Genomic DNA, 13,166 nt, shown 5'->3' with positions numbered 1-13,166 from the left:
GGTTTTGATTAGTTTGTGTCCAGATTTTTACATTTTTGGTAATATTCAGGTTTTTGATGTTTGGGTACCTTAATATTCACATTTTGTATGTTTTGGTGTGACAGTATCTTGGTTTTTCACAACTTAATTTTTGATGTTTTAGCAGCAGTTATGCTTAACATAACTAGCCTGACAGTTAGCACAGTGTAAATTACAGTAGATATGGTGAACACGAGAAACCCCAGTTAAATATTTATAAATCATATGGAAATTATGCTCTTATTTCTGAGGGTACACATATGCTGGACAGTCACACCAGATGTATGTTAATACATATATCAAAATGTATGAAATTCTGAAAATTCTCAGTAAAAATCTTTAAACACTCACATCTTTGATGTTATTGTCATAAATATGACTTGTCATAAAAATATTTTTTATGAGTGCATATTTAAATGATTTAAATATGTACTCATAAAAAAGGTTTTTTATCAGTCTGTGTGACATGCGAACAGTCAATATCAGGTTATTTGTCAACCACCCATATGTCCTTTTTCATGGACTATTTCCTTTTTTCGTCTTCTAATAGCAAATATTTATATCCACTTAAGATGAGGGGCAACAAGTTGCAGGTGAAGAAGAGCAAGACAGGTCACTTGATGGTAGGGAAGGCCAAACAACTAATCACATGCAAATATTGAAATACTAAAAGTGTGTTGTAGACCTTTAGTCACATTTCTTGTAGAAGCAAAACAACATACTACTGCTTCTACCATATAATAACTTAAGAATAATGTGTGATTGGACAGAAGCTAATCCCTGCCCTGAAGAAGTTCCTAATTTGGAGCAGCATTGACTACATTGACTCTATTGTAGATAGCTTGCTGTGTGCTGCTTGCTGTGCTTGTTTACAATTACATTACAGACATCCTCTCTGTCAAAAACATGCCTATCATACCTATTTTTTCAGGGGGGGGAGTTGCCCTTTTTTCAGGTTTGAGCAACTGCCCCTAAAAAATCCTGAGCACGTCCCTGCACAGCGCAGCTTTTCTGTATAACTAATGTACACAGTAACTTGTCAGATGATCCTACACTTTCAAAATCAGACGTTTAGCTGCAGAGCTACAGCTTGGAAATGGCTCGGAAGTGATTGCTGGTTAACATGTAGTCTTAATGAACTGCATTTCAGTCACTATTTTATACTTGTTCTGATGCCTGACAACAGAAACAGAAAAATATGTAAATTACAACTTTTTTTCTGCTGTATTGAAATGCAGTATATGTGAACACAGAGAGCAACAAGATGTAAACAGTGGCTACATTTAGGTTGCACTGAAGCAGATTAAGTGACAAGAAAACACAATAACCCACCCACACTCTATTGCTATCAAATTGGTTTTAAAGTTTTCACTTCTTTTGAATGTCTTTTAACATTACAGTTTCAACAGTTGTAACAGCAAGGATTTTCCTACTGTTGTGGTAATCCACTGGGTCTTCAGTTAAATCAAACCTTTATATCTCAATGAATCATTGAGGGCATGCCTTAATTTTCAATAATGTTGAGAGTACAATCAAACAGAATAAACAGGGCAATAAATAATGAGAAACTAACAGCAGTTAAAACCTGTGACAATCAAGGGTGCGGTAGTTTGTGATCATGGTCTGAAACTGGCCCACAACTTGTTGTGTTAGGTTTAATGTTTCTTGTAAATTGTTCCAGATGTGTGCAGCACAAAAAGCAGTTTTCCTATATGTAGTAAATATATGCGCGACTTTGAGGATTAGCCAGTTACTTAAATCAGTTGAATAATGGCTTTAGGACCAATTTATCAGAAAGGTTATATATTGTGATAAATTGCCATAACTAACTGAAACTGGCCAAAGGAGGCTGTGATGTTTGGCAATGCTGTTGATTTCTGACATGTCCAGACTGAACCCATCACAATGGAAATATTCTGAGTGACCACATGTCTGTCCTGTTCATACCAAGCATGCCTAAAAATGAATATGCTACGGAATATTTAAGACACCAGATTTAAAAAAAAAAAAAAAAAAAAAAAGCAAACTACAAAGTGCGCTGTGAGAAGGACCAGTCTTTCATCAGCCAGGACTCAGTGTCACCTTTTGCTCTGCATTGCCTTTTCCTGATGAAACAATGGTTAAATATGTAGAACTATCAAACAGAATTAAACCTAGCAAAACAGGACTTGTATACCTGTAATCATACTATGGTAGTATGGCTATTGGAACACCCCCCCTAACTTCCTGACTCCTCTCCTGCTGAGCCCAAAGGAGTTGTCTGAGAAACCGTTTCATTTCTCATTCATACAGAAAGGATTCAGTTGCTGAAGTCCTTGCTGAATTTTTAGGCACATTGAAATTACGGGTAAATGCCAGATTGCTACCTAAGGACTACAACATGACCATTTTCATGACAAATATGTAATTATTGTAGAAATTTAAGGCAGCTGTTATCAACCAGTTCCCCTCTACTGAAATGTTTACTGTACATTACTGTAGTAGTTACCTTTTAAATAAAAGAAATCTGTATGGAGTTTCTGATACTGACTGATCAATAAACAGTCATTTGTCATATTGTGATCAGTCGCACTGATTCAAAATTCCTGTCCTGGTTAAAGCATCATGTTGAACATTATGTGAACATTCCTGAGTGAGGATAACTGTGGTGCAGCTGAAACAACTTTAAAAACGAAATTGACGCGAAATGTAATTTCTAAGTGAGTCTGAGGTTGACAAAAATAAGTAGCCTTAAAAGCGACAGACTTTGGATTAATATGATAAACCACTTACACCCACTGAAAAGACTTATCCACTTGTGGTCTATCTGTCATTTATCACCTGTATTTAGAATGTCTTTTTAAAAAAATTTTACTGTTGGATTAAACTTTGGTGGCATGGAGGTTAGCACTGTCACCTCACAGTTATAGGTCCTGGGTTTGAATCTCAGTCTGGAGTTTGCATGTTCTCCCTGTGCCTGCGTGAATTCTCACCAGGTGCTCTGGCTTGCTCCCACAGTCCAAAAACGTGCTGAGGTTAGTTGTTGATTCTAAATTGTCTGAAGGTATGACTGTGAGTGTGATTGTCTGTCTCTCTGTGTGTCTCTGCACTCGACTGGGTCCAGGGTGTCCCCTGCCTTCACCCAAAGTCAGCTGGGATAGGCTATGTTTTTGGAAAAACACCTGAGTCTTTGTAACCACGTCAACACTATTTAGAGATAGGCAACTTGCATGTTATTCTAAGCGTTGTTTTCTTCCACAAATTGAAATAATCTAATGTGGCACGTAAAACCATTTCATTTCTCAGGTCAATCAAAGCACATGTATATGTGGCGTAAAGTTGGGCATATGAGACAATAACACAAACCATAATATACAAAAGAACCTTGAAATATCCATCCAGCCATCACCTATGCACCGCTTAACCCTCACTAGGGTCGGGGGGAGGCTGGAGTCTATCCCAGCCGAGTCAGGGCGAAGGCAGGGGACACCCTGGACAGGTCACCAGTCTATCACAGGGCCACACAGAGAGACACTCACATATACGCCTATGGACAATTTAGAATCACCAATTAACCTCAACATGTTTTTGAACTGTGTGAGGAAGCTGGAGAACCCGGAAAGAATCCATCTTGTCTACAGGGAGAACATGCAAACTCCACGCAGAAAGATCTTGGTGTCCGAACCGGGTTGCAAACCAGGGATCTTCTAACTGCGAGGCCACAGTGCAAACCACCGAGCCACCTTGTAGCCCATCTTGAAATATCAATAATTATATTTTATTTGGTTGTGTTTTTGGTTATGGTTATTTTGTTGTGTATAAAATAAAGTGCAAATATGCATTGTTAATTTCAATTTTATTTCAGTAAATGACAATGATTATTTCCATTTAATCAGCATTGTTTAATCTGATTCACAAGTGCGTTTAAAAGTGAAAAGAAACTGGTCAATACTCTCCAAAAAAATCAACAGGAGTCAAGAAAGAGAAATTAACAGATACTGTCCAATGCCATAGCAAACAATTCCAAAACCTTGTACACTATTATATATACTCTATAGCAGTTTGTCAACCAGGATACAAGATTGGGGAACTGCTGCATCCCCCTCAATATACTATTCCAAAATGTTTCACTGATCAAAAAAATGACAAATTCAGACATTGTAGTTAGTGAGATATATATATATGTATATATATATATATATAGAGAGAGAGAGAGAGAGAATGGGGCCTTTTGGTACAAGCACACTAAAACATGCTAACACTGCACACACACTGGAGTTTTGAATGTGTAAATCCATTACTGAAATAAACTAATACATAAAATAAGAAGTCTATAGAGATGGAGGGACAAACTTGATGTTATTAAAAAGCTCTGCTAAAGAGTGAGGGGAAAGAATCTTTTCAAAAATATGACCATTTCCATATATACGAATGACTATATTTGCACAGCTATTTGTTATTTCTTTGCAGTCTAGCTGGGATGGCAGACGTATTGGGGGAAATGCTTAATGTTACACATTTATTAACTGTGTCACAGTCCCACAGTCCAACAATAATAAAAGATACTATATTGTAAAACATTCATGGGATTTTAAATGGACAACATGGTTTGCATCATTCTTGTGGGCAAAACTTGAACGTTAATCTGGTCTTCAGTTTGGTTTGGCACTACCTGATTAAAACTTGCCACAAGCCATCCTACAGAACAGCAGATACTGATTATTCATATTTGAAAAGTAGGTCATATGAAAAAAAGCTGGCAGACCACTACTAGATTTTGAGCCTTTGTACACTCAGCTAATACATTCACTTCTCAGTATCATGACAAATAACTCAGTGGATACACATATCACAGCTAGTGGAGCTACTACCAACAATAAAATGATTCAGGTTAAAGACAAACGGGTAAAGTGTGAATTCATAAAGGAATGGTGCTTAAGACTTGCCACAAATGACACAGAAGTTACGTGCAGTATTGCTGACACATGCTTTTTAACATGTCCAACATGTTGCAGAGAACAGTTCTGCAAGCGAGGGACAGTGCAGAGGAAATGATGCAGAGAAATTAAGAAAAAAATCAAAGACTGAGTTTTAGGTCTTGACATTTATTTTTATTCCTGGCCTACAGGATATTTTGTGTGTTCTTCTGAGTATGTGCAGTATATATTCCTAATATAATGAATCATCTAGGGAAGGACTTCCAACCTGCATTTGTTTTAAAGGACAAGGCCCTCATATGCAGGACCTTCAGACTCAGGGGATTCCCTCTGCAGACGAAGATGCTCCAGTGTATTATGGAAGTGTTTGTTGATCTGTTCTGTTTCTTCACTTGCCTCCAAGTTGGGAAGATCTTCCCTGATCTTTTGGATCAGCTGGTTTAATACCTGGACTGTCACCTGGGGGAGTAGAAGGTGAGAGACAGTGTAAGAGTTTGTGCTTACAGTGAAATATGTACATGGATTTTATGTATTCAGATCAAATGAAAGCACTTGTCTATGTTACGATTAAAGAAACTATTCAGCTTTATGTGCTAACAGCACATCCAACTGTTATAGCTGGTTGGTTTTGATATGGACTGTCATGAGACCATTGTCAAGTGTCATGAATATTTTCTTTAACATTAACAGCAGTTATAGGATTTGTACCTTATCATTAAAACACATAGTAAACACTGACAGACTGCTTCTCCTATTAATGACATAATCATCTCATTGTATACTGTCCAATGACAATAAAGGGCATTCATTCATTCATTCATTCATTCATTCATTCATTCATTCATTCATGTCAGTGCTATGCACAGCCCTTCAAATAGAGTGGGACTGAAAACTGTTCCGGGCACATTTAATTTCAGTTTCAGTGTTTATCTAATTTTACATTTAAACATTCTGAGAACAAGGATGAATCTCTTAGTCTAATGGTCATTGTCACAATGCCTGATCGTAATGAACTGTCAAAGTCTCATGAGAACCCCAGTTATGTGAACCTGTGGCCAAGATATAAGCTCTTTCCAAAATAACTGTGGAAATAATTCTTTTCACTGCACCCATTGCTGAAACCAGGGGCCTCATTTATCATCAGTGTGTACAAAAGGGTCTAAATTCTGTATTTACGAATGAAATTTAGAGTGTGTGTCAGAACAAAAAAATATTTATCAAACATGCATACGTGTGTTGTACGCACATCAGTGTCGGTAAATTCCACTTGTTCTTAACCACCATGCTCGTGCACTTTCGGGATAATTTCCCTTGAGAAACGCCTCCAATTGACCATTTACGGCAACAACACGCCTTTTTATAAAACAAGTAACCTCTCGCAATGGCGTGATGTCCCGTTTTGATTTCAGCTTGTTGGTGATGGCTGTAAGGAAACTGGATGTGGGCTGTGGCCAGGGGAATTATGGCATCCAACACTGCCGGCACAATCCTGCTCAGTGGCTGGGAAATGCAGCATATCTCCAACCTCACACTGGAATATGCTGGTGGTAAAAATCCCTTAATGCTTTCTATTTGTAGTTTCACTATTTTACTGCTAGATAATGTGCACAACCATGGTTAAAGTTATGCTTATATTTATGCACATTCCTAGGTATAAGTAGAAGTTGATAAATTTCATACTTTGCGTGGGAATGTTCATACGCACTCATTACGCACACATCTGTGCGTACACACTGATGATAAATGAGGCCCCAGTTTTCTCATATATATGATGTTTAGAAAATCAGATAACTACAAAATGAAAAGGACAGTAATCTGGTCATTTGAAAGCATGTCATAAAAGTTCATTCCAGCACGGCTTGGAACAGGTGTAATAATCAGGTGTCCTACCGCATCATTCTCCCTCTCGTAGAAGCAGACGTATCTGTTGAGGATTTCGATGAAAAGCTGGACTTGCAGCGATGGGTCCATGCACTGGTTGGCAATCTTCAGTGCTTTCTTTAGACACTCCATCACCCGCTTACCATCACGGATCTAAATATAGAACATCAGTAGTTAGCAATGATAGATGTGGAAACAGATTTAAGTGCATTAAAAAAAAAATCAGCGAGTGCATACATTACAACTGCAAAGTGTTTCCAGTTGACGGCCTCTCAAACTCTGCTGTAGTAAGAACTGCTACAGAAAGTCATTCCTGCCCACTGTAATACATCTATACAATACTTTCTCTTTTTAAATGCACCTGTCATTTGCACTGTGGGGGTTCTATTGTATCTTATCTCTAAATGTATTTCATAATTTTTGTGAATTGTGTGTTTTGTAATGTGTAAATTGCTGCTGCAATGCTGAGATTTCTCTGTGGGGATAAATAAAATACTTTCTCCCTCTCTCTCTCTCTCTGTCTTTCTTTGTGTCTGTCTGTCTACATGTGTATATATCTGCATATAAAGCAAACAACACACCTCTTCACCATTTTTGTCAGTGCTGCGACCTGACCAGAAGAGATGGGCGCAAATGCTGACAGCTCTGCACTGGTCAGGCTTCTTCAGCAGCTTGGATGCAGCCAGTGCACACTGAGTCCTTAGAGGCTCGTGGTTTTCCTCGCTGAAACATCGCATTCGCTCGAAAGTCCCGATGATCAGCGTGATGGCTGCCAACTGGGCTTTTGAGTCGCTGATCTCATCCTCATACAGGGAGAAGGCCTGACATGATGGATGTATTGAAGAGAGGAAATGAGAAAGGTAAGGGTGGTGGCAGACAAATCCAGACATGCTTCAGGACAGTTGTCCACAGGGTTATCAATCTTAACTTGGGTCACTTTCACATCTGTACTTTGGTTCATTTGGCCTGGATCAAACAAGTGCTGTTTTCACAATAAACTGTGTGGACACGGAGAAAGCTTGATTGCTCATGACTGTCTTATTGAACAATCTACCTGTGACATGAACTCATACGCTACAGTCTCGTGGTTCTCAAAGCCAATCTCGCCTGCAGCCAGCGCCCCCTGCAGGAAGAGTCGAAGCGGCAGCTCAGCAAGCTCAGCCTTGATAAGTGCACTGATGGTCTGGTGGGCGAAGGAAAAGATCTTCTGGCACTTCTTTTCCCATTTGTCATCCTAATGGAGGCAAGTTTGGGATGGTTCAGTGATAAGACATACAGTGCAGTATGAGAAATCTAGCGAAAAAATAAATGTTTGCTTACCGCTGAAGAGTTCTCCTTGTACCTGAAGGCTAATTGGTAAGCAGCGAACACCAAAGGAGGCAGTGTGTAACGAATCCTTTGATTTCCACCAGCACCAAAGTGTTTCCGGGCTGTATTAAGAATCTGACCCCAAATCAGAACGATAATTTCAGTTAACAACTAAGACCACAGCAAGAACATTGTGTCTTATGAATCACAAAGTCACAGTATGCAACAAGAAAGTCATTTAAACAAGGATATAGTTTTAAATCAGTTCACATGTTCATAAGATTTTTCCATGCTGGGAAAAAAGGAAACACTGCAGCATGATATCCTAAACACTTAGCAGCAGTGTGTATTGTCTTTACTACATGAGATAAATGTGAAAAATCGCTTGTATGATTTTTTTTATGTCGAGTAAAGGACCCACAAGATACTGTTGATCAGGATCTTCAGAGTGGAGCAGATGGATGAAACGGCCCACAAGGCTTTGCTCCTCAGCAAAGTCCTCTGGGTCTGGGTCATCAGCTGGTTGGTCTGGCTGATCCTGGATTAGTATGGATACCAAGTTCAAGATGGCATCCACCTAGAGAAACAAGCGGTTCAAGAATTATTGTCAAGGAATCACATGAAAAGACAGAAACTGACAACAAACTGATGATAATAACAAGTACTGTAGCCTGAATAAGCTTATTCTTTTGTGTCATAAAGCCCTATTGTTGTCTAGAAACTATTAAAACAGCGCAATGTGGCACCCTAGTACAGTGGGTGAAATATTTCATCGTTACAAAGAATATAGGTACACGAGTTCAACATGGAAATGTTAACATGTTTGCGTCAAAAGGTAGCAAGAAATCCAACCTGTTCTTGGGCCAAAATAGTGGTGTTGTAATCCAGCGTGTTGCTCAGCACATAGCAACTCATGCTCTTACGTGACTCGTAGTCAAAGTATTCAAAGAGCGGTGGGAAATGCTTGAGCTGCAACACCATCAGGACATTGTTGTAGGTATCCACTGGGATCTTCAACAGTCGGGTAAGTTCCTTCGACACAGCACTGCTGGTTGCTATGCTATTCAAGGAAAGAGAATAGAGAGGGCCAAATTTTGATACACAACTGTGAAAGCAAGCGAGGTGAAGAATATATTCAAATGCCAATTTCTATCTTTGTTCTAGCTTGTTTGACTGTATTTGTGATGAAAAACATTGAGAGATTACAGTAAAACAAAGGCCAAATTACATATATACAGCTTATAACAGAAGTAAATACACCTTAAATGTAGACTTATATTTGAAATGATTCACAATTGCATCACCTTCCCAAAATTGCGTAACAGTCGTGACTCGATAATCTGATACTAAATATAAAACCTTCTTTTATGTCGGACAGCAAGGCTGTCAGATTGTCAAGACGGAGGTCCAGATACAAGGAGGGCTTGATGCTTGAAGAGTAATTTGTTTTTAATTATTGTTCATAGTTGTTATAATAACTAGTAGGGCTGGTCCAAATAGCACTTTCTGGTCTGTTCAGGCCCAATTAATGATGAATATCTGAATATTTGGAATGGTCACGGGGGGATACTTTCACCCCGGGGGAGCGCTCCGACAGGGTCACGTGATGTGTTTAAAAACACCCCTTTTATGTGAACACAACACAGAGTTTGAAGCAGAAAGTTTGAGTTGACAAAGAAAGACGATAACCACCGTTGTGATACCCGTAATCTCTGGCTGGGGCTTTAGCTTTTGTCGAGCCGACTTACACAAAGACAGCCTGGCTATGTCAAACTTGCTTCGTAGTATCACCCTCAGGGCTTCACATAACTGCTGAATCTGGACAACACAGACCAAATTCAGTCCATTTTTCTGTGTTTGGGGGACTTACTGTTCCAAGTTGAGCTTGTTGAATATCTCCACAGTGCTCTCCAGGACCTTGTCTACATAATCCACACGTTCAGGGTAGCATTTCATGGCCAAATTGATGAGAGAGACCTGAAGAGAAACCACGTCTTCTGATGGCATGTCCTGCCGAGACTGACAAGAAAAATGACAAAATCAAAACATCAGGTCATGGTCAGTCCATATTGGTTTGCAGTCACACAAACTTAGGAGGAATACCCTTGTAAGACAGTTAGTTTCCTGGTAATTTCCTGAGATTATTGTACTGTTAAAAGTTGACATCAAAGTTGAACATTTAGAAAAAATAATGATTTGATTGTCTGTCTGATTTCCTAAGGATTTCTATTCTCTTTTGACTTGCAACACAAAGGCAGAAAAATGCAAACACATTGTAGGTTAATTAGACATAATACCTCATGATATCTCTTCTGGATATTTAGGCTGCCTCACTAAAAATATTCAGTGGTTTTATCTTGTGTGGAAATTTTTTCACACGGTACCAAAAATGTAAAATAAAAAAGTATGTCTTGCCATCGCTTACCACTTGCTTATGTCATTTACACCCAGAAAAAAGCTCTTTGCCGAATAAAAATGTGTTACAAATCAAAAAAATGGCATTAGCATGAATAACTTCTAGTTACTTACAGACTGAGATGTAGCACTGTGCCAGCGGTTACTCCTAAGGTGTGCCGAGCACAGTGGGCAAACATAGCACAGGATTTCTGGACAATTTAGAACTTCCTTGTGTGTTTGGGCTACGTCGATGGAAAGCACGTACAAATCAAAGCTGCCGTAGCGACTAATTTAGTTACAAGTCTGTGAATGTTGAACTATAAAGATGTGGATGACAGAATACCACTGTGTAGTCTCTCCTCTAAACAAGCATTTGTTTTGAGCACCATTTGTCTTCCGTGCACATGTGCAGCCTGTGTGCTTGCAGTGGAGACAGAAGTGCTGTCACAAATATAATGCTGCACGACAATGTCCGTAGAAGGGTCCATCCATGTGGATTTGGATAGATGGCAATATTTACATAACACATAGCTTTACAGACCTATTCGCAGAAAGTATGAATTGATTATGTTAAGTTTCTATTATCTTTGTCCCTTGACCTCTTTTGTTGTTACAGGAATAAGATGACCTGATAATTAGCTATGAACTTGAAATGTTGCTCTGCTCTGTTTGTACTTTGTAGAAATATTTAAGAGATTTTGAACAAAATCCTTTTTTGCTGCTAGTTTCCTGTAGACATGTGTGTGTATGCCCACTTATTTTCTGTAAATAGTGATATTCTGGACAGTGCTATGCTCCACAGTAAATTTCAAGTATTTTTTACTTTAAGAGTTCTTGAAAGACAACGAGAATTTCTAATCTCCTGATAATTACACTATCAATATATCTACTCCATAATTTTGTTTGTAATAAGACAGGTTCTACTCAGAATTTAGAGTGAATGTTCAAAATGGCTAACAGTCCAGTCAGGTAGCTGCTCTGACTTTTACAGAAAATTGAGTCAGGGGTCCCCACAATGTGGTCCAGGTGGAGAAAAAAACTGTATGGCCAATAACAACATCCTTTTAAAAATCAACTGACCTTCTGAACAAGACTTTAAACAGTATTTTTTGTGTGTAGATACAGATTCAAATATCTTACAGACTGGGCAAACTTAATATAACCTACTTGAATGACAGTGGCCACTTGCTGAGAGAAGATGTCAAACAATTTGATCTCAGCTGGAATGCCTGGACCATCTTCTCTATGAGCAAACAGAGCAAGTCTGAAAAGCAAAACAGAAATTGGTGAAATCTACTGAGAGTGCATTCATAAAAAAAAGCAACAAACCACTAACTTAAAAGTCTTGTGACAAATTCTTTTTTTTTTTTCCTTGTTTTTTGTGGTTCTTGAGATAAAAAAAAAAAGAAGAAATGTTCCGGCTTAAGTCCTTCCAAAACTAAATAGGCTCCCAGCTTTACAAGCCTGTCAGAATTTGACCCAGATGCTACCTTACAACAAACCAACCAATAGTGCTGTCGCTCAAACTTTGTATTATCCAACCCCCTCCCTGTTTCCAGGGGAAGCATTCAAAATGAGCAGCTGCATAATGAGGTTTGTTTACTTTGTCAAGTTGAATTTGTTAAACGTCTCAGCCATGAGCAAAGTCTTCCACATGTTCTGCTGTTGGTTACAAGAGTGAACACAAGTGTCCTCATGCACTCACCGCATCTGAGAAACTTAACACCCAGCTGATTACTTATTTTTGACGGCAATGTCACCACGACAATAGGAAACGAAGGAGTATGAAACGGTGACAGAAACACAGCCTCCAAGACTACATGTTAATCATCCAGTACTTGAGAGCCATGACACAATCTGAAACTGATGCTAAGCTGCTGGTTTTATAATGTCGCCTGACAAACTAAATATATTAGATAGAAAGTCAGAAGCGATACAAAGTCCCGCCGTCTGCTGCCATGATATTTTGTCAGTCCCACAGACACAGAAAGGGTGTTTTTCCTTAAGGGGGAGGGGACAGCAGCAGGTCTGTGGTTCTCAGAGCTTTGGACACCAAAGCAGTTTGTGCTGAACAGGGCTAAAACCACGAGTTATCTAGTCATGGTGAAATTAACCATCGCAGCAGTATTTCAAGGTCAAAAACCAAGAGACACTGGGGACATGTGATCCTGTCATTAAATTTACTGAAAACGGGCCTTGACCACCCACAAATCTGTGAAAAATCTGTGACGTGCCTTGGAACAGTGGCCAGTGATGTGGACAGTATGGATTATGAAAGAAAGCTGAGAGCATCAACAGTAGCAGGGGACTGTACATGAGGACTTGAATGCATTTGTGAAGGGGCTTCAAGACAAGTGAATGTGAGCAAACCACCACAGATTTTTATGGTGGGTCACTGGGTTGGACCAAATGATACTAAAATCGGCAAGCAGATTCAATTAGCTCAGCGAATTTACAGTGAGTTAGACTGTACCTGTCGATAAGGGCAATGATGATGTTCTTGACATTGACATGCTGATGCAGCTCTGCACAGGAACGCAGGAAGGGGTTCAGGGTTTGAAGGTGGAACTCATCTGGAAAAACCTTGCAAGACAAGATGACATTATTTCAGGAGTGTAGGGCTGTGCTTAGACATTTTCTATGAAA

General features: G+C 39.1%; 1 protein-coding gene across 1 annotated transcript in view; it reads right to left on the bottom strand.

The window, feature by feature from the left end:
* Positions 1-3,836: 3,836 nt before the first annotated feature.
* Positions 3,837-13,166, bottom strand: part of vps35 (VPS35 retromer complex component) — a gene marked incomplete at its 5' end in the record, with an annotated part of 16,116 nt that continues 6,786 nt past the window's right edge. Inside the window, 10 exons of the mRNA XM_008298438.1 lie at positions 3,837-5,393; positions 6,825-6,968; positions 7,397-7,636; positions 7,870-8,049; positions 8,136-8,258; positions 8,545-8,700; positions 8,976-9,183; positions 9,994-10,142; positions 11,688-11,784; positions 12,994-13,103. Coding sequence (XP_008296660.1) covers positions 5,214-5,393; positions 6,825-6,968; positions 7,397-7,636; positions 7,870-8,049; positions 8,136-8,258; positions 8,545-8,700; positions 8,976-9,183; positions 9,994-10,142; positions 11,688-11,784; positions 12,994-13,103 — 1,587 coding nt within the window. The remainder of the gene's footprint in view (positions 5,394-6,824; positions 6,969-7,396; positions 7,637-7,869; positions 8,050-8,135; positions 8,259-8,544; positions 8,701-8,975; positions 9,184-9,993; positions 10,143-11,687; positions 11,785-12,993; positions 13,104-13,166) is intronic.

The sequence above is a fragment of the Stegastes partitus genome, unplaced genomic scaffold, assembly GCF_000690725.1.
Source record: "Stegastes partitus isolate 25-593 unplaced genomic scaffold, Stegastes_partitus-1.0.2 Scaffold1317, whole genome shotgun sequence".
Classification (NCBI taxonomy): domain Eukaryota; kingdom Metazoa; phylum Chordata; class Actinopteri; family Pomacentridae; genus Stegastes; species Stegastes partitus.
This window is presented reverse-complemented; position numbering and strand designations above follow the sequence as displayed.